Consider the following 25,055-nt stretch of genomic DNA (forward strand, 5'->3'; position numbering starts at 1 on the left):
CATTCAATCTGCAGGCATTGTGAGGTCTTAAATGAGTCTCTTATAGACAGCATGTAGAAAGGTCTTGTTTGTTTTTTTTTTTTTTCTCTATTGTTTTTGTTTTTATTCTTTTCTGATACTATATGTCTTTTGATTGGAGCACATCCTACACTTACATTCAGAATAAATATATATACAGAATAAATCTTACATCCTACACTTACATTCAGAATAAATATATATACAGAATAAATATATATACAGAATAAATAAATAAAATACAGAAAAAAAAAACAAATATACATGTATTTAGTGTCATTTTAATACTTGTTTTGTTGTCCCACCTGGATGTTTTCTCTTATCCTTTTTGTTTGTCACTTTTTGTCTTCCTTCCCACTTAAACAGTCCCCTAAATATTGCGCACAGGGCTGGTTTGGTGGACACAAAGGTTTAGCTCCTTTAGTTTTTGTTTCTCTTGGAGTCTTTATCTGCTTCTGTTCTATATGATAACCTTGTTGTATAGAGTATACTAGGTGATGATTTTCCCCTTCAGGACATTGAATATATCATGGCTTACCAAGTTTCTGTCGAGAGATCTGCAGCCAACCTTGTGGTTCTTCCCTTGTAATGTAGGCAATTCTTTTCTTTCTTTCTTTTTTTTTTTTAATTTTTTTTCAACGTTTTTTTATTTATTTTTGGGACAGAGAGAGACAGAGCATGAATGGGGGAGGGGCAGAGAGAGAGGGAGACACAGAATCGGAAACAGGCTCCAGGCTCCGAGCCATCAGCCCAGAGCCTGACACGGGGCTCGAACTCACGGACCGCGAGATCGTGACCTGGCTGAAGTCGGACGCTTAACCGACTGCGCCACCCAGGCGCCACAATTCTTTTCTTTCTTGCTCATTGGATGTTTGTTCTTTGTCAGAATATTTTACACATTTAACTACAATATTTTGGGTTTAGGTCTGCTTTGGTGGATTTCTGCGGGAGTTTTCTGTGCCTCCTGGATTTGGATGGCTGTTTCATTCCCCAGATTTGGGAAGTGTTAGCCTATTATTTATGCAAACTACCCTTATGTTCCCTTTTATGTCTCTTCTTCTGCAACTCTGATGATACAAATTTAAGTTTCATAGATACACTGAGTTTCCTAAGTCTATTTTCAGGCTTCCCTGAAGACTTCTTTTATTTTTTCAAGCAGAGCAGGAATCTTATGATGGCTGCTTTAAATTCTCCATCTGGTATAGTACTTTTCTTGGTTTTACATAAACCTCTGGCTTTTATCTTATATTCTTTCATTTCGGAGGGTTCCTCAGTCCTGGCATTGTCTATACATCTTTCTGTCTTCTTATTGGTGTTAGGAAAGCCTGTTTCATTTCCTGCTCCTTAGAGTAGTTGCGTTATGAAGAAGAGGTCAAATGGTGTCCAGGTCCTGATGCTTTAAAGAGTGTCTCTCGAGTGACCTACATACACTAGGCTCCTGTGTTTTGGCCGCACTGCCTTTCAGGCCAGGCATCTTCAAAGGTTGTCCTTGCCTGCTAGTGCAGTGCTTGAACCTTGGTGAGAGTGTGGCAAATTTTATGTAGGTGTGCTTTGGTGCACAATTCAATGAGACTCCTGTGGTTTCCACTAGAACTGAAGCCTTGCAGAACAAAGAGTTTGGGAGACGTGGTTGACAGCATTTCTGCTCATCACGTGAGGAAGAAGACTGCCTGGCTGGGACTGAGGCACACTTGACAGAGAAGGGGAATAGTCATTGGACACAGGGCTGTGGACTTGCTGTAAGCAGGAGAGGCAGCCAGTCTCAGCACTGTGTACTTCCTAAACATCCTTCTCTGTCTTTCCTGAAAGTATGGGGGAGTGTAGTGTCACCAGCCAACTTCTTTGTCTCCAGTTGAGGGGTTATTGCATCTTTTGAGAAGCACTCTCAGAGGAGCATTGAAGGTCCCCCTTTGTGCCTCCAGTGTTGGTGTGTTTCAGATCCTCATCTTCATGCTGTCTGTGTCTAAGTTGTTTGCCTGACTTTCAGCCAGGAGCATTGCAGTGCCTGCTGGCCTCTATCCCAGCCAGGCACACTGACCTTTAAACCTCCAGACTTTAAGCCCTGTTCATCAAAAAGCCTCAAGGAAATCAACCCCTCTGCTTGTCCCAGCCAATGGCTTTTAAGAAGTTCCATCTCATTCATTCCACTGTGTACTCCTAGAACTTTTTGTGTTTCTCTGCAACCAAGATTGTCTCCCCTCCATAGCACTTAGGAAACATGTGGCCCCAAACCACATCTCTGCATTTCCTACTATCCTTGATGTGTCCTCTTTCCTCCCTCAAGGATGAGCTTGTTCTATCAGTACTCAAGATTATTTCTTGGGTATTCAGAATGATTTGACAGTTTTCTAGTGTGTTTGAGGAAGGAGAAAAACCTAGGGTCCTCCTACTATGCAACCACCTCAGCTCTGAAGCAGCTGACCTTGACAAGGAAGGAAAAGTTCGTTATCAGCTTCTTGTATTTATAGCATAATATTTCATAGTATAATATTCTTGTATTGTATAAATAGGGTAATAGTATAATCTGTCATAGTATAACATAAAGCTATGGCAAAGAAATGGTACTTTTACTGGGACTAAAGTAGACAGTTAGATCAATACAAGAGAAATGAAACTGCAAAAACAGTTCCACATTTGTACGGTCAATAAATCAATGGCAAAGGAAGCAAGAAAATGCAATGGGAAAAATGCCCCTTCATTAAATGTTGTTGAGAACACTAGACACAGATATTTACAAAATATTGATATTTGACCACTTTCCCACCATATGCTACAGTAAACTCATAATGGGTGAAAGCATAAATCTAAGATATAAAGCATAAAACCTTTAAATAAAACCTAAGAAGTAAGTTCTTTGGCAGCCTCCTGAGCAATATTTACTTGAAACCGGTTCCTCAGACAAGGATAGCAAAAACAATAACAAATTATTCGGACTATCTCAAAATAAAGGCTTTTTTCTTCCCCCCAAGCAAAGAACACCATTAAAAGAATGAAAACCTAGCGACAGGGAATAGAAAATTGCAGTCATAAATGTGTAAGGGACTAACATCTAAAAAATGTAATCAAATCATTCAATTCAATATCAAAACCTCAAACAACCCAATTTAAAAATGTAGAAAATCTATGATTAGATTTTTCAAAAAAAATAAATAAATATACATATGGCCCACAGTCCCATGAAAATATTTTAACCTGTAGAAGTTTTAGTTTGACTCTGTAACTTATTTATGTTTTTTCTTCTTAAAGGTAAACTCCAGGAAAAATATGGTAAGTCATTTATTACCTCCTTATATTTATCAGATTTATCACAGTATCTAGAGCTCAGGGGTTTTTCTTCTTTAAGCATAGATTTCCAAGGAAAACAGTCAGTAAAAATAGAAGGAAATAAATACCAATTAGGAATCTGGGATTGTGTATTCCCTTCCCCTTTGTCTTCATTAGCTTGTTCAAGTGTCCATGACCTCTGTTGGGTCATTGTGCTTATAAACCCTTGAGGTTTGCCAATATATCTTTGATTCTACAGAGAGGACACGCCGGTTAATACCTGGGCAAAGTAGAAAAGCAAGGTCTGCAGTAAACCCACCAGGAATCCTGAACAAGCGCATGGCACTACATTTCAATGCAGAGCACAGCCTGGTCCACCATCCAAATGTCTACTAAAGTTAGCTATTCTCACTTTTTGTTGATTAGATTGCAGTGTACCTTTTACTTGCTAATCTGCTTTCATTGGAATTGAGAAAAGGGAGCTTGTGTCAAATGCACCTCTAGAACCTTTTTTCTCTTCTGCATTTTCAAAACATCCTCATGTATTGAGGATTCTTTCTAGCCTCCTGACCCCTCACATATTAAAATCTTTTCTCATGTGCTGCAGATGAGTTTCCAAGGTATGAATTGGTGTTTGTATTACCGTCAGTGTATGCGCCCTTTAAAGTGTCAGGGAAAAAATACGTCTGTCTATGCAAAGAATTCATCTTGGCTTGAGCGATGAAGACTGATTCACTGCTTCAGGTTATTCCTGACTCTGGATATATTCCGCACCCAAAGGCTCATGGATCCTGTCCCAGTTTCTTGAAGCACAGATCCCATGTGTATTCTAGATGAACTTTTTTGGGGGAATATCCTGTCATGAGCTCCACACAGTCAACAGGTGGAGGCGCATGGACTGACTTATTTCTTATACACAAGACCTGCTTCTTTTTCCCTCTTCTCTAGCTCTTATTTTCACCTATTGCTAAATATCATACCAAGTCAGACAAGAAAGACTTGAGTGAAATCTGTTTCTTTAGAAATTCTTCCATACATGCTTTATTGAATGCATTATTATTTATTTTAACAGAAAGGAGAACTCTTATTTAAACAGAAAGGAGAGTAGTTTTTGTTTCTATTTAGAGGCAAACATCATAGAAAAATATACTCGATCAACTAAAATTTAGCAAACGATTTCCATATCATAAATATTTTGTTCAACTGGTCTACTTCTATAAGATTAGCTATCAGTGGAAACTATGTTGTATTTGGCAACACTATAAATTATAGGCTGTGAAACCAATTGTCAATTAAACAAAGTCACACTGTGGCATCTTTGTTGAAATATTTCACCTGTGTTTAAATATTTGTTTTTAAGGTCCCAGGAAAGTATTCAGATATTCCTTTATGATGTTTTCTACTATGACTTCTATAATGCATGTCCATATCTGAATTTTGAACTCCTCCTGGGTTTCTGCTAATTCTTGACTTCTTTGTTATTAAATAGTTATTAATGATAACTTGTACATTGTATGGTAAGATGCCAACCAAAATATCACAGTCTAGTTTTGGTTCGTTCAAAGTTTTTACATTTTTTTCTGCATTATATGTCAAATTGTTAAATATGATTTGCATAAGCTTTGATATTCTGTATCCATATTTTATGTTTTTGTTTTGATTTTTTTATTTTTTTTTACTTTTGACCTTGTTACTTAAGAGAGCGTTAGTTTATTTGTTGTTTTTTTTTTTTAATTTTTTAACGTTTATTTACTTTTGAGACAGAGAGAGTCAGAGCATGAACGGGGGAGGGTCAGAGAGAGAGGGAGACACAGAATCCTAAACAGGCTCCAGGCTCTGAGCGGTCAGCACAGAGCCCAATGTGGGGCTCGAACTCATGGACCACGAGATCCTGACCTGAGCTGAAGTCAGACGCTTAACCGACTGAGCCACCCAGGAGCCCCAATTTTTTTAACATTCATTTAATTTCATTTGAGAGAAATCATAAGAGAGAAGGGGAGGGGCAAAGAAAGAGGGATAGAACGGATCTCAAGCAGGCTCTGTGCTGTGAGTACAGAGCTATGGGAACTCTAACTCACAGACCGTGAGATCATGTACTGAGCTGAAGTCAAGTCAGACGCTCAAGTGACTGCCAAGGTGCCCTAGGCGCATGCTTCTTAGTGATTTTATCTCTGTGTCTTTGTACTTGTTTTTCTCTATTTCTGAAATACTTTATTTCTGTGCTCATGTCACAATTAACTCTGCTTTCCCTGTGGGAACTTGGTGAACGATCACGACCACAGAGAGAGATCTGAGTACTCTATGGAATCCCACAGCCATGAGATCTCTCGTTACTGCTTTACATGGTGCTTTGTGCATGTGACAGGTCAGAGGTCTGTGTCCTCCTTTACTGAGGGAGCCTGATCCCTGCAGAGCTAAGGGCGGCCAGTCCACAAATATCTGTTGAGTGGAAGAAATGATTTTTAGTCATATTTTTGTCATTTTCTGTTTTCCTCCTTGTTTATCTATATTATATAAGAAAAGAGAACAAGAGTTCTATTGCTATCCTGTTCGATGGCTTAAAGATCACACAATACCTAACTTGTACAGAATCACTTAGGTGAAAATTAATCTCTTACATTGACTTCTTCTCATATTTTTCTGAACCTCATGTCGTTGGACATACACCTCTGGACCAGGTGAAGCAAAGTGAAGAATCCTGTCCTGGAGCTGCCAGAAATGGGCTTGCCCAGGAGACTTCCAGTCAGGCTCTATGTGACATCAAGACAACCGTGTGGAGGGTGGATTTCTTATCCCATGCAAGGATATAAATGGGGTGGGATTTGGGAGGGAGGACCTTGACAAACATAGCAAATCCCCCCTCCCCATAAAAAAGAGTCAGTATGTGAGCATCTAAGCACACAGATGACCCTAATGTGAGACCAGTTTTTCTCCTTCACTTCCATTAACCCACATTCTGTTCTACAGTTTTCTTTCATGGGGGAACCACAAGCTTCATGGGAAATAAGAGGCAGTAGCAGACCTGAGGCAGAAGTGGCAAGGGACATTTCATAGCCTGGAGAGTTTAGTATTCAAAATATACACGGGAAAAATAATTCTGCAAAGTTTATTTTAAAGGATAATGGTGAGATTTAATGAGGTTTGTCCCTTGCATGAACTTAATGATTTCCAAGTTATTCTACAAACCAGTTGTAAAGGCACATAGAACTGTGTGTATTATAGTCAGATTTGGTCAAATGTTTGATAAATATCTATTGTGAAATTGTACTTATTTCAATGAATGAGGTACTGTCCAGGAAACATACTATATTATTGCTTAGTTAAGACACTTATCGGGGCGCCTGGGTGGCTCAAGTCTCTTGGGCATCTGACATTGACTCAGGTCCTGATCACAGGGGTTGTGAGTGGGAGCCCTGATTCAGGCTCTGTGCTGACAGGTTGGAGCCTGTAGCCTGCTTCCGATTCTGTGTCCCTCTCACTCTGCCCTTTCCTCGCTTGCACTCTCTCCTCTGCCTCTCTCTCTCCAAAATAAATAAACATTTTCTTTAATAACGTAACTTCTCAAAACAGGCCTAGGGAAATCATTTGCTGACTCCTTGAAATACCAAAAAAAAGTTACTGTTTTGTGTTTGAGGGTAAAATCCATGAGCATTCCATTTCACCCTATGTCTGCTGCCATGTAGAGTTTATTCTGGAGGTCAAATCAGCATAAGTTCAGATTAATTTAAGATACAGTTGGGAGGTTTCCACGACTGATGACTAAACAGCCTATGGTTAGGACATTTTAAGGTGTGTATCAGGAAACCACCTACCTATTGCTAAAACTCCAAATATATGTACTGAATTTTTTTGGTTGTTCACATTAAGGATTCATTACTTGAGCTGAGTATGATAAAGATACCACCTTCTCAATGCAAAGTCGGTAAAACATACTGTCATTCTGAGAAAATCCTCCGTTCTCCGTAGTTTTTTTTTTCCTTTTCATTTTCTACTTATCAGTTTCCAGATATTACAAATGATCTTGTGCTAAAATAAGGTACTCAAGGACAGTTTCAGACTACCTTCTTATCTTGGAAATAATGGGTAAAATTTGTGGGTATTTGCACCTATTTTCCCTAATTTTTGGACCTCATCCAAAAGAGACCTTTTGTAACATTCTGTTTTATGTCTATATAAACACATATAAGAGTCAGAGAGCTTTTTAGATTGTGTTATTTATTATTATTATTAATATTCAGTAAATAAATTGCTCTTTCTAGGTCAGAGAAATATACTGGATCGTCAGCTTTCTGGGTCTCAGTTTTCAAATGAGAACCAAGTTCCAGGACAGATTTTCCATTGATAGTGATAGGAGGACACTTTCTAACATGCTTTTGTTTTGTTTGTTTCTTTATATACGAAAAATAGAAGAAGAGAACGGTACGTCCTATTTAGTTTTCAACATTCCACCCTTGATGTTCTTTCATTTTAATAAAACAACAAAATACAGACATTGCATTTATGACCCAAACGCATTTAGAAGCAGGTAATATATCCTTCTGCTATTTTTTAAAACGTAACCTAAGTATTCATAAGACAAGGAATGATGTAGGCCTAAATGGAGAAGAATGCGATGCATCATGTGGTGAGTTCAGGGCTGGGACTCAGGTGTTAAATCTGCCCCATTCAGTGAGGGCAGTCATCTTTTCTGCATATAGTAATTAGCTACCTATTTCATACTCAGTTCTTAAGAAACACTGAGGAAAAAAGACTCTCTTTTGCTATGGAACTTGCTACCTTACGACAGATGCAAATTCCACATTCAAATAATAAAGGTAAAACAAATATGGAAAATGTTATAGAAAAGGGTTCGTGATGCTAAAAACACATAAAATACAGTGGACTTATTCATGGGATTGTGGATTTGCTGAAAAGCAGCAATGAAGATGAGGCAAGTGGTATTTCTTTAATATGAAATTTATTATCAGATTGGCTTCCATACAACACCCAGTGTTCATCCCAACAAGTACCCTCCTCAATGCCCATCACCCACTTTCACCGCCTTCCTACCCCCCATCAACCCTCAGTTTATCCTCAGTTTTTAACAGCCTTTTATAGCTTGCCTTCCTCCCTTTCTAACTTTTTTCCCCTTCCCCTCCCCCCCATAGTCCTCTGTTAAGTTTCTCAGGAACCACATAAGAGTGAAAACATATGGTATCTGTCTTTCTCTGTATGACTTATTTCACTTAGCCTAACAGTATCCAGTTCCATCCGCATTGCTACAAAAGGCCATATTTCATTCTTTCTCATTGCCAAGTAGTATTCCATTGTATATATAAACCACAACTTCTTTATCCATTCATCAGTTGATGGACATTTAGTCTCCTTCCATAATTTGGCTATTGTTGAAAGTGATGCTATAAACATGGGGGTAGAAGTGCCCCTATGCATCAGCACCTCTGTGTCCCTTGGATAAATTCCTAGGAATGCTATTGCTGGGTATAGGGTAGATCTACTTTTAATGTTTTGAGGAACCTCCACACTGTTTTCCAGAGTGGTTGTACCAGTTTGCATTTCCACCAACAGTGCAAGAGGGTTCCTGTTTCTCCACATGCTCTCCAGCATCTATAGTCTCCTGATTTGTTCATTTAGGCCACTCTGACAGGCATGAGGTGATATCTCACTGTAGTTTTGATTTGTATTTAAATGATGATTACTGACTTTGAGCATCTTTTCGTGTCTGATGGCCATCTAGATGTCTTCTTTAGAAAAGTGTCTAATCATGTCTTCTGCCTATTTCCTCACTGGATTATTTGCTTCTCAGGTGTGGAATTTGGTGAGTTTTTTATAGATTTTAGATACTAGCCCTTTATCCTATAAGTCATTTGCAAATATCTTTTTCCCACTCCATAGGTTGCCCTTTGTGGTTTTGATTTGTATTTCCCTGATGAGGAGTGACATTGAGCATCTTTTCATGTGCCTGTTGGCCATCTGGATGTCTTTTTTAGAGAAGTGTCTATTAGTGTCTTCTTCCCATTTCTTCACTGGATTATTGCTTTTCGGGTGTGGAGTATGGTGAGTGCTTTATAGATATTGGATACTAGCCCTTTGTCCGATATGTCATTTGGAAATATCTTTTCCCATTCCATTGGTTGCCTTTTAGTTTTGCTGATTGCCTCCTTTGCAGTGCAGAAGGTATTCATCTTCCTGAGGTCCCAATAGTCATTTTTGCTTTTAATTCCCTTGCCTTTGGAGATGTGTCAAGTAAGAAATTGTTGAGGCTGAGGTCGGAGAAGTTTTTTTCTGCTTTCTCCTCTAGGGGTTTGATGGTTTCCTGCTGCACATTCAGGTCCTTCATCCATTTTCAATTTATTATTGTGAATAGTGTAAGAAAGTGTTCAGTTTCATCCTTCTGTATGTTGCTGTCCAGTTTTCCCAACACCATTTGTTAAAGAGACTGCCTTTCTTTAATTGGATATTCTTTCCTGCTTTGTCAAAGATTAGTTGGCCATACTTCTGTGGGTCCAATCCTGGAGTCTCTAATCTATTCCATTGGTGTATGTGTCTGTTATTGTGCCAATACCATGCTGTCTTGATGATTACAGCTTTGTATTAGAGGCTAAAGTCTGGGATTGTGATGCCTCCCACTTTGGTCTGCTTCTTAAATATTACTTAGGTTATTCCAGGTCTCTTGTGGTTCCCTACAAATTTTAGGATTCCTTGTTCTAGCTTAGAGAACAATGTTGTTGTAATTTTCATTGGGATTGCATTGAATGTGTAGATTGATTTGGGCAGTATCGACATTTTAACGATATTTATTCTTCCAAACCATGAACACGGAACGTCTTTCCATTTCTTTGTATATTCTTCAATTTCCTTCAAGAGCTTTCTACAGTTTTCAGCATACAGATCTTTCACATTTTTTGGTGAGGTTTATTTCTAGGTATTTTACGATTCTTGTAATTTTGAATGGGATAAGTTTCATTCTTTGTCTTTCCATTACTTCATTTTTAATGTATAATAATGCAACTGATTTCTGTACATTGATTTTTTATCCTGCGACTTTGCTGAATTAATGTATCAGTTCTAGCAGGCTTTTGGTGGAGTCTATTAGCTTTTCCATGTCATCTGCACAAAGTGAAAGCTTGACTTCATCTTTGCCTTTTTTTATGACTTTGATTCCTTTTGTTGTCTGATTGCTGATGCTAGAACTTCCAACACCATATTAAACAACAGTGGTGAGAGTAGATATCCCTGGCGTGTTCCTGATCTCAGGGAGGAAGCTCTCAGTTTTCCCCCATTGAGGATGTTATTAGCTCTGGGTTTTTTGTAAATGCTTTTTATGATGTTTAAGTATGTTCCTTCTATCCGACTTTCTCGAGGGTTTTTATTAAGAAAGGATGCTGAATTTTGTCAAATGCTTTTTCTGCATTGATTGACAGGATCATATGGTTCTTTTCTTTTCATTTATTAATGTGATGTATCACATTGATTGATTTGAGAATGTTGAACCAGCCCTGCAGACCAGGAATGAATCCCACTTGGTCATGGTGAATAATATTTTTTATATGCTGTTGAATTTGGTTTGCTAGTATCTTGTTGAGAATTTTTGCACGCATACTCAATAGGAATTTTGGCCTCTAGTTCTCTTTTTTTTTGCTGGGCCTCAGTCTGTTTTGGGGATCAGAGTAATGCTGGCTTCATAGAATGAGTCTGGAAGTTTTCCTTCTCTTTCTACATTTTTGAAAATCTTGAGAAGGATAGGTATTATCTCTACTTTAAATGTCTTGTAGAATTCCCCAGGGAAGACTTCTGTCCCTGGACTCTTATTTGCTGGGAGATTTTTGATAACTGATTCAATTTATTCGCTGGTTATGGGTCTTTTCCAGTTTTCTAGTTCGTCCTGTTTGAGTTTTGGAAGTGTGTGGGTGCGTAGCAGTTTGTCTGTTTCTTCCAGCTTGTCCAGTTTGTTGGCATATAGTTTTTTTTGTAGTATTCCCTGATAATTGCTTGTATTTCTGAGGGATTGGTTATAATAATTCAATTTTAATTAATGATTTTATCTATTTGGGTCTTCTCCCTTTTCTTTTTGAGATGTGTGTCTAGAGGTTTATCAATTGTTCATTTTTCAGAAAATAAACTCTTGGTTTCATTGATCTACTACAGTTTTTTTTTTTTTTTAGATTCTATATAGTTTATTTCTGCCCTGATTTTTATTTCTCTTCTTCTTCTGGGTTTGGGTGTCTTTGCTGTTCTGCTTCTATTTCCTTTAGGTCTGCTGTTAGATTTTGTATTTGGGATTTTTCTAGTTTCTTGAGGAAGGCCTGGATTGCAATGTGTTTTCCTATCAGGACTGCCTTTGCTGTATCCCAAAAACTGTTGGATTGTTGTATTTTCATTTTAATTTGTTTCCATACATTTTTAATTTCTTCTCTAATTGCCTGGTTGACACATTCATTCTTTAGTAGGGTGTTCTTTAACCACCATGATTTTAGAAGTTTTCCAGGCTTTTTCCTGTAGTTGATTTCAAGTTTCGTAGCATTGTGGTCTGAAAGTGTGCATGGTATGTTCTCAATTCTTTTATACTTATTAAGGTCTGTTTTGTGTCCCAGTATGTGATGTATCTTGGAAAATGTTCCATGTGCACTGGAGAAGAAAGTATATTTTGTCACTTTGGGATGCAGAGTTCTAAATGCATCTGTCAAGTCCATCTGACCCAATGTATCATTCAGGGCCCTTGTTTCTTTATTGATCCTGGTATAGATGATCGATTCATTGTTGTAAGTGGGGTATTAAAGACCCTGCAGTTACCACATTCTTATCATTAAAGTTGCTTATGTTTGTGTTTAATTGTTTTATATATTTGGGGGGGTCCTGTATTTGGCGCATAGACATTTATGATTGTTAGCTCTTCCTGATGGATAGACTCTGTAATAATTATATAATGACCTTCTTCCTTTCTTGTTACAGCCTTTAATTTAAAGTCTAGTTTGTCTGATATAATTATGGCTACTCCAGCTTTCTTTTGACTTCCAGTGGCATGATAAATCGTTCTCCATCACCCACTTTCAATCTGAAAGTGTTCCCAGGTCTGAAATGAGTCTCTTATAGACAGCAAATAGATGAGTCTCGTTTTTTATCCATTCTGATACCCTATGACTTTTGACTGGAGCATTCATTCCATTTACATTAAGTATTATTATTCAGTGTTAAAGATATGGGTTTGGAGTCATTGTGATGTCTGTAGGTTTCATGCTTGCAGTGATGTCTCTGGTACCGTGTGGTGCTTACAACATTTCACTCACAGAGTCCCCCTTAGAATCTCTTGTAGGGCTGGTTTAGTGTGATGAATTCTTTCAGTTTTTGTTTGTTTGGGAAAACCTTTATCTCTCCTATTCTGAATGACAGCCTTGTTGAATAAAGGATTCTGGGCTGCATTTTTTTTTCTACTCATCACATTGTAGAATTCCTGCCATTCCTTTCTGACCTGCCAAGTTTCAGTAGCTAGGTCTGCTACTACCCTTATGTGTCTACCTTTGCATGTTTGGGCCCATTTATCTCTAGCTGCTTTCAGAATTCTCTCTTTATTCTTCTATTTACCAGCTTTACTATGATGTGTCATGCAGAAGATCGATTCAAGTTATGTCTGAAGGGAGTTCTCTGTGCCTCTTGGATTTCAATGCCTGTTCCCTTCCCCAGATCAGGGAAATTCCCAGCTATGATTAGTTCAAATACACCTTCAGTCCCTTTCTCTCTCTCTTCTTTTTCTGGAATGCCTATGATACAGATATTGTTCCGTTTGATTCTTTCACTTAGTTCTCTAATCCTCCCCTCATACTTCTGGATTTTTTTTTATCTGTCTTTTTCTCAGCTTCTTGTTTTTCCATAATTTTATCTTCTAGTTCACCTATTCTCTCCTCTGCCTCTTCAATCCAGGCTGTGGTTGCCTCCTCATGACTGTTTCTTAGTCCCTTGATCTGTAGTAATAGATTCTCTGCTGTCCTGCATGCTTTTTTCAAGCCCAGCAATTAATTTTATGACTATTATTCTAAATTCTTTGTCTGTTATATTGCTTAAATCATCTTTGATCAATACGTTAGCTGTTACTAATTCCTTGAGTTTCTTTTCAGGAAAATTCTTCTGTTTCATCATTTTGGGGTCCCTGTGGTAGCTCCAAACTACAGGGAACTTCCCCTGTGCTGTTCTAAGAAACTTGTGTTGGTGGGTGGGGCCACAGCAAGACCTGATGTCTGCCCACAGACCACCACTGGGGCCACAGTCAGACTAGTGTGTAGTTTATCTTCCCATCTCCTAGGGCCAGGACTCACTGTGAAGTGATGTGGTCCCTGTCTGGGGTGCTTGCACAGTGCCAGGCATGTGGTGCTGCTTCCATGGGATCTGGCCAAGGGCATATTAGATGGTGGATATGCCGGTGCCCAGGGGTGAGAGGGGTCAACTTAGGTAGATTTGCCTTAGGTGGTCCCCTGCGGGAGGGGCCCTGCAGCACAGGGAGGGAGGCAGGCCTGTTGGTTGGAGCGATGGATCCACAGAAGCACAGCTTTGGGCATTTGCAAGGTGCAAGCAAGTTCAGGGATGGGAACAAGTTCCCTTTGGAATTTCGCCTGGGGGATGGGAAAGGGAAATGGCGCTTGCCAACACCTTTGTTCCCCCGCTGAGCTCTGTCCTTCTGGAGTTCAACAACTCTCCCTCCCAGCATCCTCTCGACCTCCCTACTCTCTAAGAGCAGAGCTATTGACTTTTCACATTCCAGATGTTAAGTCCCGCTGGCTGTCAGAACTCATGGAGTCTGGCCCATCTGATTTTGCAAGCCAGACTTTGGGGGCTCTGCCTTGCATGATGGGCTGCCCCTCCACCACCTGTATCCCTCCCACCAGTCCATGTAGCATGCACCATCTCTCTGCCTTTCCTACTCTCTTCAGTGGGCCTCTCGTCTAAGCTTGGCTCTGGGGTGTCCATTCTGCTAGTGTCCTGGCAGTGTTCTGGGTTATTTAGGCAGATGTGAGTGGAATCTTAGAGATCAGCAGGAAAAGATGAGCCCAGTGTCCTCCTATGTTGCCATCTTCTGAAGATGTCTCTAGATCTTCAAGGCTAGAGGTATTTAAGAGGACTTGTATATATTTCAAGGGGAGGAATAGTGTGTGCAAAGCACAAAGCACAACATGCATTAAACTCTGGGTGGGGGGGATGAGCCCAGGATACTATTAGAGGACACACTATTATCCAGGTGATTCTGGTTCAGACAACCCATACAAGGCTATATGTAGGCAATGGCAGGGAAATACAGTGTCATTTTCCTTTCTAAGAATTATGAATGCTGTCCAGGAAACATAATTTTGAACATTGTCCAAGAAAATAAGCAATACATAGAAATGTTAAACAATAAAGTGGTGCAGTGACAATATTTTCTTTTCAAAAATGTTATTCTTTTTTTTAATTAACATTTATTTATTTTTGAGAGACAGAGAGAGACAGAGTTTGAGCATGTGTTAGAGGCAGAGAGAGGCATAGAATCCAAACCAGACTCTAGGCTCTGAGCTGTCAGCACAGAGCCCAACTTGGGACTCAAATGCACGAACCGCAAGGTCATGATCTGAGCTAAAGTTGGATGCTTAACTGACTGAGCCACACAGGCACCACCCAAAATGTTATTTTTTGTTATTTACTTGGTAAGTAAAGTTTCTCTGTGGGGAAAAAAATGTACATATATTAAAAACAAAAGAAATGTAAACATATTTTAAATCAATCTCTCACTACATCCCATTCTTTCAGAAAGGATAAAACTCTTGGGAGAAGAAGGTGAGTAATGAAAATGACCACCTCCAACCCTGATTCATGCACTTTCCTTTTGATCACACATCTCTTTGCTGTTTTATTCACTGTTAAATCTTGGATTCAAATCTATACTAATTTATTTATTTATTTATTATTTATATTTAGGATTGAAGTTTCTTCGACTGTATGCAGGTAACTAAAGACTAGTATTTGGATATTGATTCTTTTAGCAAGCACACTGTGTCACTGGAGCCTTAACACACTCACCAACTCACACAAAACATACAAACTCATCCCTGTTTTTTTTTTTTTTTCTTCTATAAAATTTCTATTTTGTCATGCTTCTTCTTGGGTAGTTCATAGCTACAACTCCTTACATATAGCAAATGGTGTTGCTCTCTGAGGTACAGTGATGAGGGAAACAGAATATTAAAGCCCAAAATGATACTACCAAACATGCTCTTTGGAACCAGAAGTTGGGGGGAGGGGTTATCAGATAGGTGACAGGGAATGGGGTAAGGCCAGGCTGTCACTTAACTATGTTAGAATGGAAGCTAGTAACACAATGACACTAATTGCCTATGGACCACAATCAGTTGTCCTTCATGTAATTTGTTAAATGGAAAACTCCTACTTACCTAGGGTATCTTTTGACTTCTAACAAATTGTCAAACTTATGAACTTTATTGAATATTAGGAACAATAGCATTTTCATTACATTTTACATATTTGTATTATTTCAAATAAAATATTTTTATTTCATTTCCACACATACACTGTGAAGAAGAAAAGTCAGATATTTATACACTATTCCACAAAGAAATCTATAAGTACTCTTAAGAGATTTCTCCAGTTTATATAACTAATTGACATGATCTTCACATTAATTAGACAACTTTAGAAGTACATTTACCAAATGGAAAAAGTACAGTCTAGATATCCGATGCTGCTTTGTAAAAATGTCCATTAACAATTGAGTTGCAATGTCTTTAAATGCACATAATACTATATTTACAGTGCTAATATGAGTCTTTAGTGATTTTTATATTATATGAATACTGGTAGAACTTTATTTGTGGTTATAGTAAATAAGTAAAATTTATTTTTGCCTACTGCTATGGCAATTCTTTCATAGCAAAAGTACTTTTAGCCTGTATTAACAGAATACAGGGTAATTGGGTAAATATCTGGATCATTTTACCTCCGACTTGTGTGCTTATATGCTTTCACCATTTTACAAATTATTTTTAGATTCATGTATCTGAAAACTTGTACTCATGTGGAGGTACTTTTAGGAAAAGTAATTCATTAAATCTGCTTAAATTCCAAAGAATGATTTAGGGAAAATTTTAAATTGTCAAAGCATTTAGATTTCAAGCAAAAATATATAATTGTTTCTCATGAGTTCATTAACTGAAAAAGACAGACCTGGGTGTGAATCCAAACATTGATGGGTATTAGTAACCATAGTTGGACAAACTTCTCTAAATCTTTGTTGTCTCAACTACAAAATGAAAAAAAAATTCTATAGCTCATTGATGTGTTATGAAAATTATTTATAAATGTGCTTTAAAGAGCCTGAGGCACATAATAAGTGTTTGGTGAAACACTGGTCATATTCATAAATTATTTGACTAGAATATATCTGCATTTTTATATACTTATTTTTTCCCATTCTGCATAAATCCTCATTTGAAAATGAGTTAAAATTTGTAACTTGAAAGTTAACTGTGTGATTTGATAAATGGAGGTGATATAAAGAGCATGAGTTGAGGGAACGTAGCAGCTACATTTGAAGAAATTAGAGAAAAATCCTAGATAGAGGAAGGACCCTTCTATATTGTGTTAATTATTCTTATTATTGACTATAGCCAAGACTGACAACATGTTCTTCCATAGAGAATGTTACCCTGGATCAAGACACAGCTCACCCAAATCTCCAAATTACTGAAGACAATAGAAGGGTGAAAGGAATCGATATCTCTTGGGAACTACCCAGAAAAAGGAATCCATTCGATAAGCTATTCTGGGTTTTAGGTCAGCAACTTTTTTTCAAAGGTAGACACTACTGGGAAGTGAGTGTGAAAAATAAATTAAACTGGACTCTAGGCATTTGTAAAGCTTCTGTCTGCAGACAGGGAAAAATCATGCTGTCCCCAAAGACCGGATTCTGGACACTATGCTTTAATAGAAGCAATGGCTACCAAGCTCTTGAAAATCCGCAGATAACACTTGACCTTGAGGAATCTCCTGAGATTATTGGTATCTTTCTTGATTATGAGGCTGGGAGAGTCTCCTTTTATAATGTTACAAACCTGTCTCATATCTACACCTATAAAAACTGCTTCAGTGACCCCCTGAGACCATATTTCTGTCCTGGCCCCAACGACCAAGGTGAAAATGAATATTCTCTGACCATCCTGCCATTAGATAATATTAAAAAACCCAGAAGAAGATGTTCTATTTGACTGAGGAAAAAGTGCCTTACTTTAAATCAACTGAAATTTGGGATTTATATATCTAATGTATAAATATTATATACAATATAATATATATAATTTTAGAATTCAAATGGTGTTCTTCCTTCAAATAAATCTAAAAAAATACTTTGATGTTATAAATTACACTTCTAAAAATTTTTATTTTTCTTTTTTTTTTAATTTTTTAACATTTATTTATTTTTGAGACAGAGAGAGAGCCAAGAAGCAGCAGAGAGAGAGAGGGAGACACAAAATCTGAAACAGGCTCCAGGCTCTGATCTGTCAGCACAGAACCCGACATGGGGTTCAAACCCATGAACCGTGAGATCATGACCTGAGCCAAAGTCCGGCCCTTAACTGACTGAGCCACCCAGACACCCCAATATACTTTTTATAATTTCAATCCCCTATATGCCTATTTGTTAATGGACAATAATTACTTGATTTGAATTATATGTTGTAGAATTTACTAGATGACAATTCAAATCTACAGAACATAAATACAATACCCAAATGAAGTACATACTTGTGTAAGTGGTGAAGGAAAGTCAATTTTCAGTTGATCCCTGATGAGTATGATTTCATCTTCATTCATAGTTTGAGATGTAAGAAGATATGGTCTCTACTCTATCATCAGGAAATTCGCTGGAACTCATACTCTATTAATTTTGCCCAAACCTAAAGGACCATGATGGCTTTGAAAAAATGAGTTTTAACCTGTACTATGTATGGTACACTCCAAAAAATATCTTCAAGTGGATATGTATTTCAGTCACTAATTTCTTAACCATTTTATCTTCATGTTGTTTTGAAGTTTCAATGACCATAATCTCTAAATTAATTTAATATTACAGTATTACAGTTTCTTTGACTCATCTACTCAATAAATGCTTATTATTTTCTCTCTCTCTCTCTCTCTCTCTCTCTCTATATATATATATATGTTCTAGATATCCATTATCTACAACACTGCAGATTGTCTACCTGTAACTATAACTATGTTATCTGTTACTGACAATAAACAGGAAAACACTGACAAACAGTTATTAATTTCAAAATGTTGTGTAGTAAATCAAGGTATCCAGATATAGAATGATGGTGAGTGGATTCACCTTAATCTCATCATCAGGAAAACTTTCACTGGGAAAGTGATGCATAAAAGAGAAAATTTTGCACATGCATAGCTGGAAATTATTCAATTCAAACAATAGGCAAAATACAGAAAGAATGGGCCTGGGTGAGAAGGTAGAAGAAGATATATGGAGCTCAGATGAAGTTGGGACAGAATAGTTTTAAATTAGGCTGCAGAAGTAAGTAGCTGAAGCAACATGACCAGGCTGAGCTGAAATTGATTTTCTTTCTACTTCTAAGAGATTATTTGGGTTTATTATAATAAAATATTTAATATATAAGTAAAGAAATGTTAAAATGAAATATTTGAGCAAAAACAAAATAATAAGAGAACTGTTCCAAATGAATACCAAATCTATCGTCATAGAGTATTTTAAAGGAGGTGGCCTAAATTTGGTTACATGAATGTAACTGCTCATGGCTTGGAACATTTATGGAGTCAAGAGAGAATGTGAATATTTTAAGAACAATGTGTGGTTGTATTTTTAATTTCTGTCCCCTCAAAATAGGGTTTTCTAATCCTAACTTAAAGCACATGTAAAAAAAAATTAAGAGATTAGTCTGTCTCATGAAATTTAAAGAACACAGTGGACCTATATTTACCTTCTGCCTGGGATACTGAGAGTGAGAGAAGGGCCAGGAGCTATTCTATAGCATGATGGAGGAGTTCTGTGTTGTTTGACATGTACACTGACCATACGTGGGTGAGAGTCTCATGTTTCCTAAAGTCTAGAATATGGTCCATGCATCCTCAGGGATGCTGCCTGCAAAAGTGAATACATATCAGTGGAAATTAGATTATGTATCACAGGATGCTTGGTGCCTGAGGTGGGAATATTGAAAAGCTAGGGGTGCCTGGGTGGCTCAGTGGATTGAACGTGTGACTTCAGCTCAGTTCATGATCTCACAGTTAATGAGTTTGAGCCCCGTGTCGGGTTCTGTTCTGACAGCTCAAAGACTGGAGCCTGCTTCAGATTCTGTGTCTCCCTCTCTCTCTGTCTCTCCCCTGCTCCTGCTTTGTCTCTCTCTGTCTCAAAAATAAAGATAAACATAAAAAAAGAAAAAGAAAAAGAAAAGCCAAAAAAACAGTCCTATTTCACTTTCCTCAAGTTAACAGCAGGAAAAAGTTTCTCAGATATTTGGTGTGTTTTGAAGAATTAAGGAGGGAAAAATGAGCTTGAAATGCCTTGTAAATGTAACCCATTACAACAATGATCAAGAAAAACTTTCTCACTCTTGTTATACACTAATAATAATAGTAATAGTAATAGTAATAATAATAAGTGTACCTCTTTTCAAGAATAAATAACTAAAAGTGTTCTCACTTATGATAACTCACTCAAACCCTCCACAGTTCCCCCACAATGTGTATTTTCCCTTAATGCAGTGAGTGACATACCCAACTCACTCAATTACAGGTGTTTTCCTGGTAACCTTTAGCTAGAGGGCATTGATAAATGCTAAAGGGAAAAGACATCTATCATATGGATGCACCTTTCCACCAACATTAAACTGTCCTATAGAATAATATCTAGAAAATGGAAAATTCAGGGCAAAGGGGAAATTCATGACAAAAATAATTCACCAAAAATAACTACTCCATTATAGAAGACATGATATAATTTCATTGTGCTGAAAGGCCAGATATTCTGCTTTAATTAAAAATAAGAAAATGAGGAAGGAGTAAATGACAGAGTTGTAGGTCGACTCCTCTAAGCCTGCCTAGTCCTTCAAACACAGCTAGACAAATAACAAATCATTCTGGACATCCAATAAATCAATATGAAGACTGAGAGAACAAGCCTTCACATCTGCAGGTAAAAGATGACCACCTCTTGGAAGGTAAGAGAGTTGATATGGGGAGAAAAGAAATGTGAGTGCTCCAAAAGGGAGGTATCCTTGATTATAGAGAGAGGAATGAGGTAGTAAGCAAGAGAGAGAGAAAAACAAAGAGTGAACAAGCAGGTAGGGGATTGCTCAGGGAAATCTCTTCCCATAATCCATTGACTGGGAAAAGGAGAGGGGCTGACAATTGCAAGGTATAATAAGCAGCAAAACACAAAGTCTGCAGTTTTAGAAGTGCATGCCATTGCCCAGGGTCATGCCTGGTGGGCTTTGCTGTGTTCCTGTAGGAAAGAAGATTAGAGACCTGTGACTGGGCAGTATAGTTTGAGATCACTTGAGAGAAACAGTTCCTCTTTTTGGAGGGCATTTTGGAGTGGTGTCACAGCCTCTCTTGGCCAAAAGAACTGATGGTGCCAGTGTGTTACCTTGTTCATTAGAAAAGAGACAGAAGACAACAGCTGAGAACAACAAACTTGGTGTTGGATTTTTGCTTGCCATAAACTCTGAACCATTGTGCAGTTGTCCAAGTGCTATTCTGGGACAAACCAGCAAATTGCAAAAACACAGCGAGACCCTCCATCGGAGCAGTGCAAGTTCATGCTGGGTGGGTCCATAAAATTTGGTTTTGAAACCCAGCCACATGCCTGAAATGTGACACAGAAGTACTGTGCCTCCTGACAGACAGACAGCTCAGACACAGACAAGGTGAAGGCAGGGATCTTACAGACTCTGGGGATACAAGACTGGTGATGACTATTCTGTGAGGACTTCCTGAAGAGTAGTAGCTACAAATTACCCACTCCAGGGAGAATAAAGTGGGGAGCTGATCCCGCTCCCACACCCACCTCCCCCAACTCCCCCAGCCCCCCACCCCCGCTCATCAGACTGACCAACTTCAGTGAGCAACACTACATCCCAAAGTGGAGACCACAGCTGTTTACACCAAGCTCCTCTCTGCCCCCTGCAGGTGCATCTCCAGTAGAGCACATACACCTGAAATTCAGTGCACCAAGACCCTCCTCAAAAGTCCAGCACAAACCCCTCACACCAAGTCTACTGATCAAAGAATGCTCCAAAACTTCAGTGTAGGGGCAATAGGATATAGCTTCTACTTATTTTATTTTATTTTATTTATTTATTTTGTTTTGTTTTATTCCATTCCATTCCATTCCATCCTATTCCATTCGATGTTATTCTATTCTATTCTATTCTATTCTATTCTATTCTTTTCTATTCCATTCCATTCTATAATATTCTATTCTATTTTAGTCTAGTTTCTTTTAAAAAGTAGACGAAGACACATAGTTAAAACTTGCCACACAATGGATAGTGGCCAAACACTCTTCCCCTGCAGGCAAGGAGAAACTCTTCAGAACACTGATTGAGGGTGTGGCAAAACAAAACAAAACAGCGGAGTACATGTAGAAGCCCCTTTCTTTTATGGACCTCTTCTTAATGTAGCCTTACTCTCAGGACCAGGACTGACAGGCTTCCCTAACAATCACACACACACACACACACACACACACAGACACACACACACACACAAAGAAAACAAAACAAACAACAACAAAAAAACAATGATGTAGACAAAATGAAAGGCCGGAAGAATTCACCTCAAAAGAAACAACAGGAAGAAGTGATGGTCAGTGACTTAATAAATACAGATGTAAGCATGATGTCTGAAACAGAATAAAAAAAAAATGTAAGAAAATGAGCTGTGCTTAAAAAACAGTAGAAAACACTACATAATCCCTTACAGCAGAGATAAAAGAACTAAAAACTGGTGAACCTGAAATTAAAAATGTTATAACTGAAATGTAAACCTTACTGGATGGCATGACAGCACGGATGGTTGAAACAGAAAAATAAATCAATGATATAGAAGATAAAATTATGGAGAATAATGAAGCTGAAAAGAAAGGAAGAATGGTATTGTATCAAAAGTTAAATTAGCAAACTCAGTGATTACTTAAAGTGTAATAAAATTTCTGTGATGGTAGTCTTAGAAGAAGAAGAGAAAAAAAATGGGGCAGGTTTGTTCCACTACCAGCATGGTTTTTATTTTTTTCAAATATCTGTTTATTTTTGAGAAAAACAGAGCATGAGTGAAAAAGAGGCAGAGAGAGGGAGACACAAAATCCAAAGCAGTCTCCAGGATCTGAGCCAGCAGCACAGAACCTGATGTGGGGCTCAAACTCATGAATAGTGATATCATGACCTGAGCTGAACTCGGATGCTTAACCAACTAAGCCATCCAGGCGCCCCAACTATTTGTGTCTTTTGTGGTTCCATACAAATTTTATAATTGTTTGATCTAGGTTTGCCAATAATTGTGGTGTTGTTTTGATTGGTGTTGCATTATATGTGTAGATTGCTTTGGGTAATGTAGACATTTTAACAATAATTATTCTTGCAATCCATGAGCATGGAATGCTTTTCTTTCTTTCTTTCTTTCTTTCTTTCTTTCTTTCTTTCTTTCTTTCTTTCTTCTTTCTTTCTTTTTCTTCTCCTTTCTTTCTTTTTTTTCCTCTTCAATTTCTTTCATAAGCTTTCTATAGTTTTCTGAGTCTAATTATTTCACTTCTTTAGTTACGTTTATTCCTAGTATCTTATGGTTTTTGGAGAAATTGTATGTGGAAATGATTCTTTGACAGGTATTTTCCTCAATGTGGGAATAAAGTGAAAATTGCCAAAAGAAGCCTAAAATAAGGTGCAAGAATAAAGATGAGGAATTTGTTGGGTGGAAATTCTGATATCATCAGTGTTAAATCCTCTGGTTGCCCAATCACTTTGCTTCTATGGCAAAATGAGAACTCTGGAAAGCAGCTCTAGTGTCTTGTTCTGGATTCATGAACTGTGAGACAGCTGAAGATCTTTGGCAATACTGATAACAGAAGGGTTATCAGAGCAAATTATAAGTTGTGTTTTCTGGGATAAATTACCTGGGTGTTTCTTTCAGAAATATTCTGGAGGTCATTTTTCATCTCTTCTTACATCCAAATAACACAAAAGCTCTAATTGCAGCTGAGAGCCACAAAGGAAAGAAAATCAGTGCTTGAGCATCAGTCACTGAGGCTGATTCCTGATGTTGAAGCCTGGAGGTCATTTTCCTTAGGAATATACGAACAAACACTTATCTTGGAAGTTAAGAATTTTAAGGACAACTGAAGCTGTTGGGGAGATGAGTGGATGAGCAAAACTGATGGGCTGGAGCAAATATATATTTTGAACTTCGAAATACAGCCTGAGAAAGATGCCACAAGTGAAGAAAGGAAAAAAAAATAATGAGAGGAAATCTAAACAGCTTTCAAGGATTGAGGGTCATTAAAAGAACTGAGGAAGAAGGGAAGTGTCAGGTGGTTATCCTGTGGAGAGATGTGCGAGAGGTGCTGCCACCCCTTTAAAGTCTGGGTGGTTCATTATGGCCATCTTCCCAAGAAGTCAGTTAAGGGACAGTAAATCTGTCATTTCCAGATGGAAAAGATACATAGTTCTATTAGTCTCTGATTGGAGGGTCCCTCTATCCTTCTGTGGTCCCACCATAACTCCATTCCCATAGAGGCAACTATACTGAAAAGGGGGAGAACACAAATATTTTGAGACTTTGGGCAATGGGTTATAGACATATCTCCATCTGGTTTTTACCCTAAACAGAAAATGCAGCTCTTTGGTGTATAGCACCAAATGCAGCCCACACTAAGGATTGCTCATTGTGATTCCTGGTAATGGCTTCTATGAGGATATATAATGCTCACTACATGCCTGGTCTAAAGGAGGACAAAGTGCTGGCTCTCATTTCCTCTACCTTAGCAAGATCGGCAGACACCCAGGGACCAAGGGATGGGTGCAAAGCATCAGGTGAAATAGAACACATTTTAATAAATGATGATCAGGGAAGTAGGTATTCACATGGAAAATTTTTCAATGACTTCTTACTTCATATCACAAACAAATGTCAATTTTAAGTGTATTTTAGTCTTACATATAAAAAATATACAGAATTTACCAAATAACATAAGTCACTATTGTTATACTCTTAGGGAATATTTAAAATAAGACACAAAATCTACTGACACTAAAATAAATGGATGATTTTTACTATATTAAAATATGTCAATATGGGTCACTTGGCTGGCTCAGTGGGTTAAGGTTCTGACTTTGGCTCAGGTAATGATCTCATGGTTTGTGAATTCAAGTCCCACGTCATGCTCTGTGCTAACAACTCAGAGCCTGAGCCTGTTTTGGATTCTGTATCTCCCTCTCTCTCTGCCCCTACCCCGCACATACTCTCTCTCTCTCCTTCAAAAATAAACAAACATTTAAAAAAAAATTTTAAAAAGTAAGCCAATTATATTAATGAAAAAAAAAAAAAACATAAAGAGGATGAAAGAAGCCTGAAAATGAGAAAGAGTATTTTCAACCTGTATGAAGAAAAATATGTTAAAGAAAGCAAAAAAAAAGCTCCTCAAGAAAGAGTTAATCCAGATATCTAATAAATAAATTAAAATATATTCAACCTTTTGTCCATAGGAAAATGCATAT

General features: G+C 37.8%; 1 protein-coding gene and 1 long non-coding RNA gene across 4 annotated transcripts in view; both read left to right on the forward strand.

The window, feature by feature from the left end:
* LOC131518601 (butyrophilin subfamily 3 member A2-like) overlaps positions 1 to 3,839 on the forward strand; it is a 97,723-nt gene extending 93,884 nt beyond the window's left edge. For 2 of the 3 annotated variants that reach the window (XM_058740855.1, XM_058740852.1), the window contains exon 6: positions 3,265 to 3,839. In XM_058740855.1, the coding sequence (XP_058596838.1) occupies positions 3,265 to 3,512 (248 nt within the window). In that variant the 3' untranslated portion in view covers positions 3,513 to 3,839. The remainder of the gene's footprint in view (positions 1 to 3,264) is intronic. The other variant, XM_058740851.1, reaches the window with a different exon arrangement.
* Positions 1 to 17,198, forward strand: part of LOC131518643 (uncharacterized) — a 139,718-nt gene extending 122,520 nt beyond the window's left edge. The window contains exons 2-3 of the long non-coding RNA XR_009265219.1: positions 15,220 to 15,246; positions 16,954 to 17,198. This is a non-coding gene — a long non-coding RNA (uncharacterized LOC131518643). The remainder of the gene's footprint in view (positions 1 to 15,219; positions 15,247 to 16,953) is intronic.
* Positions 17,199 to 25,055: the final 7,857 nt, after the last annotated feature.

This window comes from Neofelis nebulosa, chromosome 1 (assembly GCF_028018385.1).
Source record: "Neofelis nebulosa isolate mNeoNeb1 chromosome 1, mNeoNeb1.pri, whole genome shotgun sequence".
In the NCBI taxonomy this organism is placed as follows: Eukaryota; Metazoa; Chordata; class Mammalia; order Carnivora; family Felidae; genus Neofelis; species Neofelis nebulosa.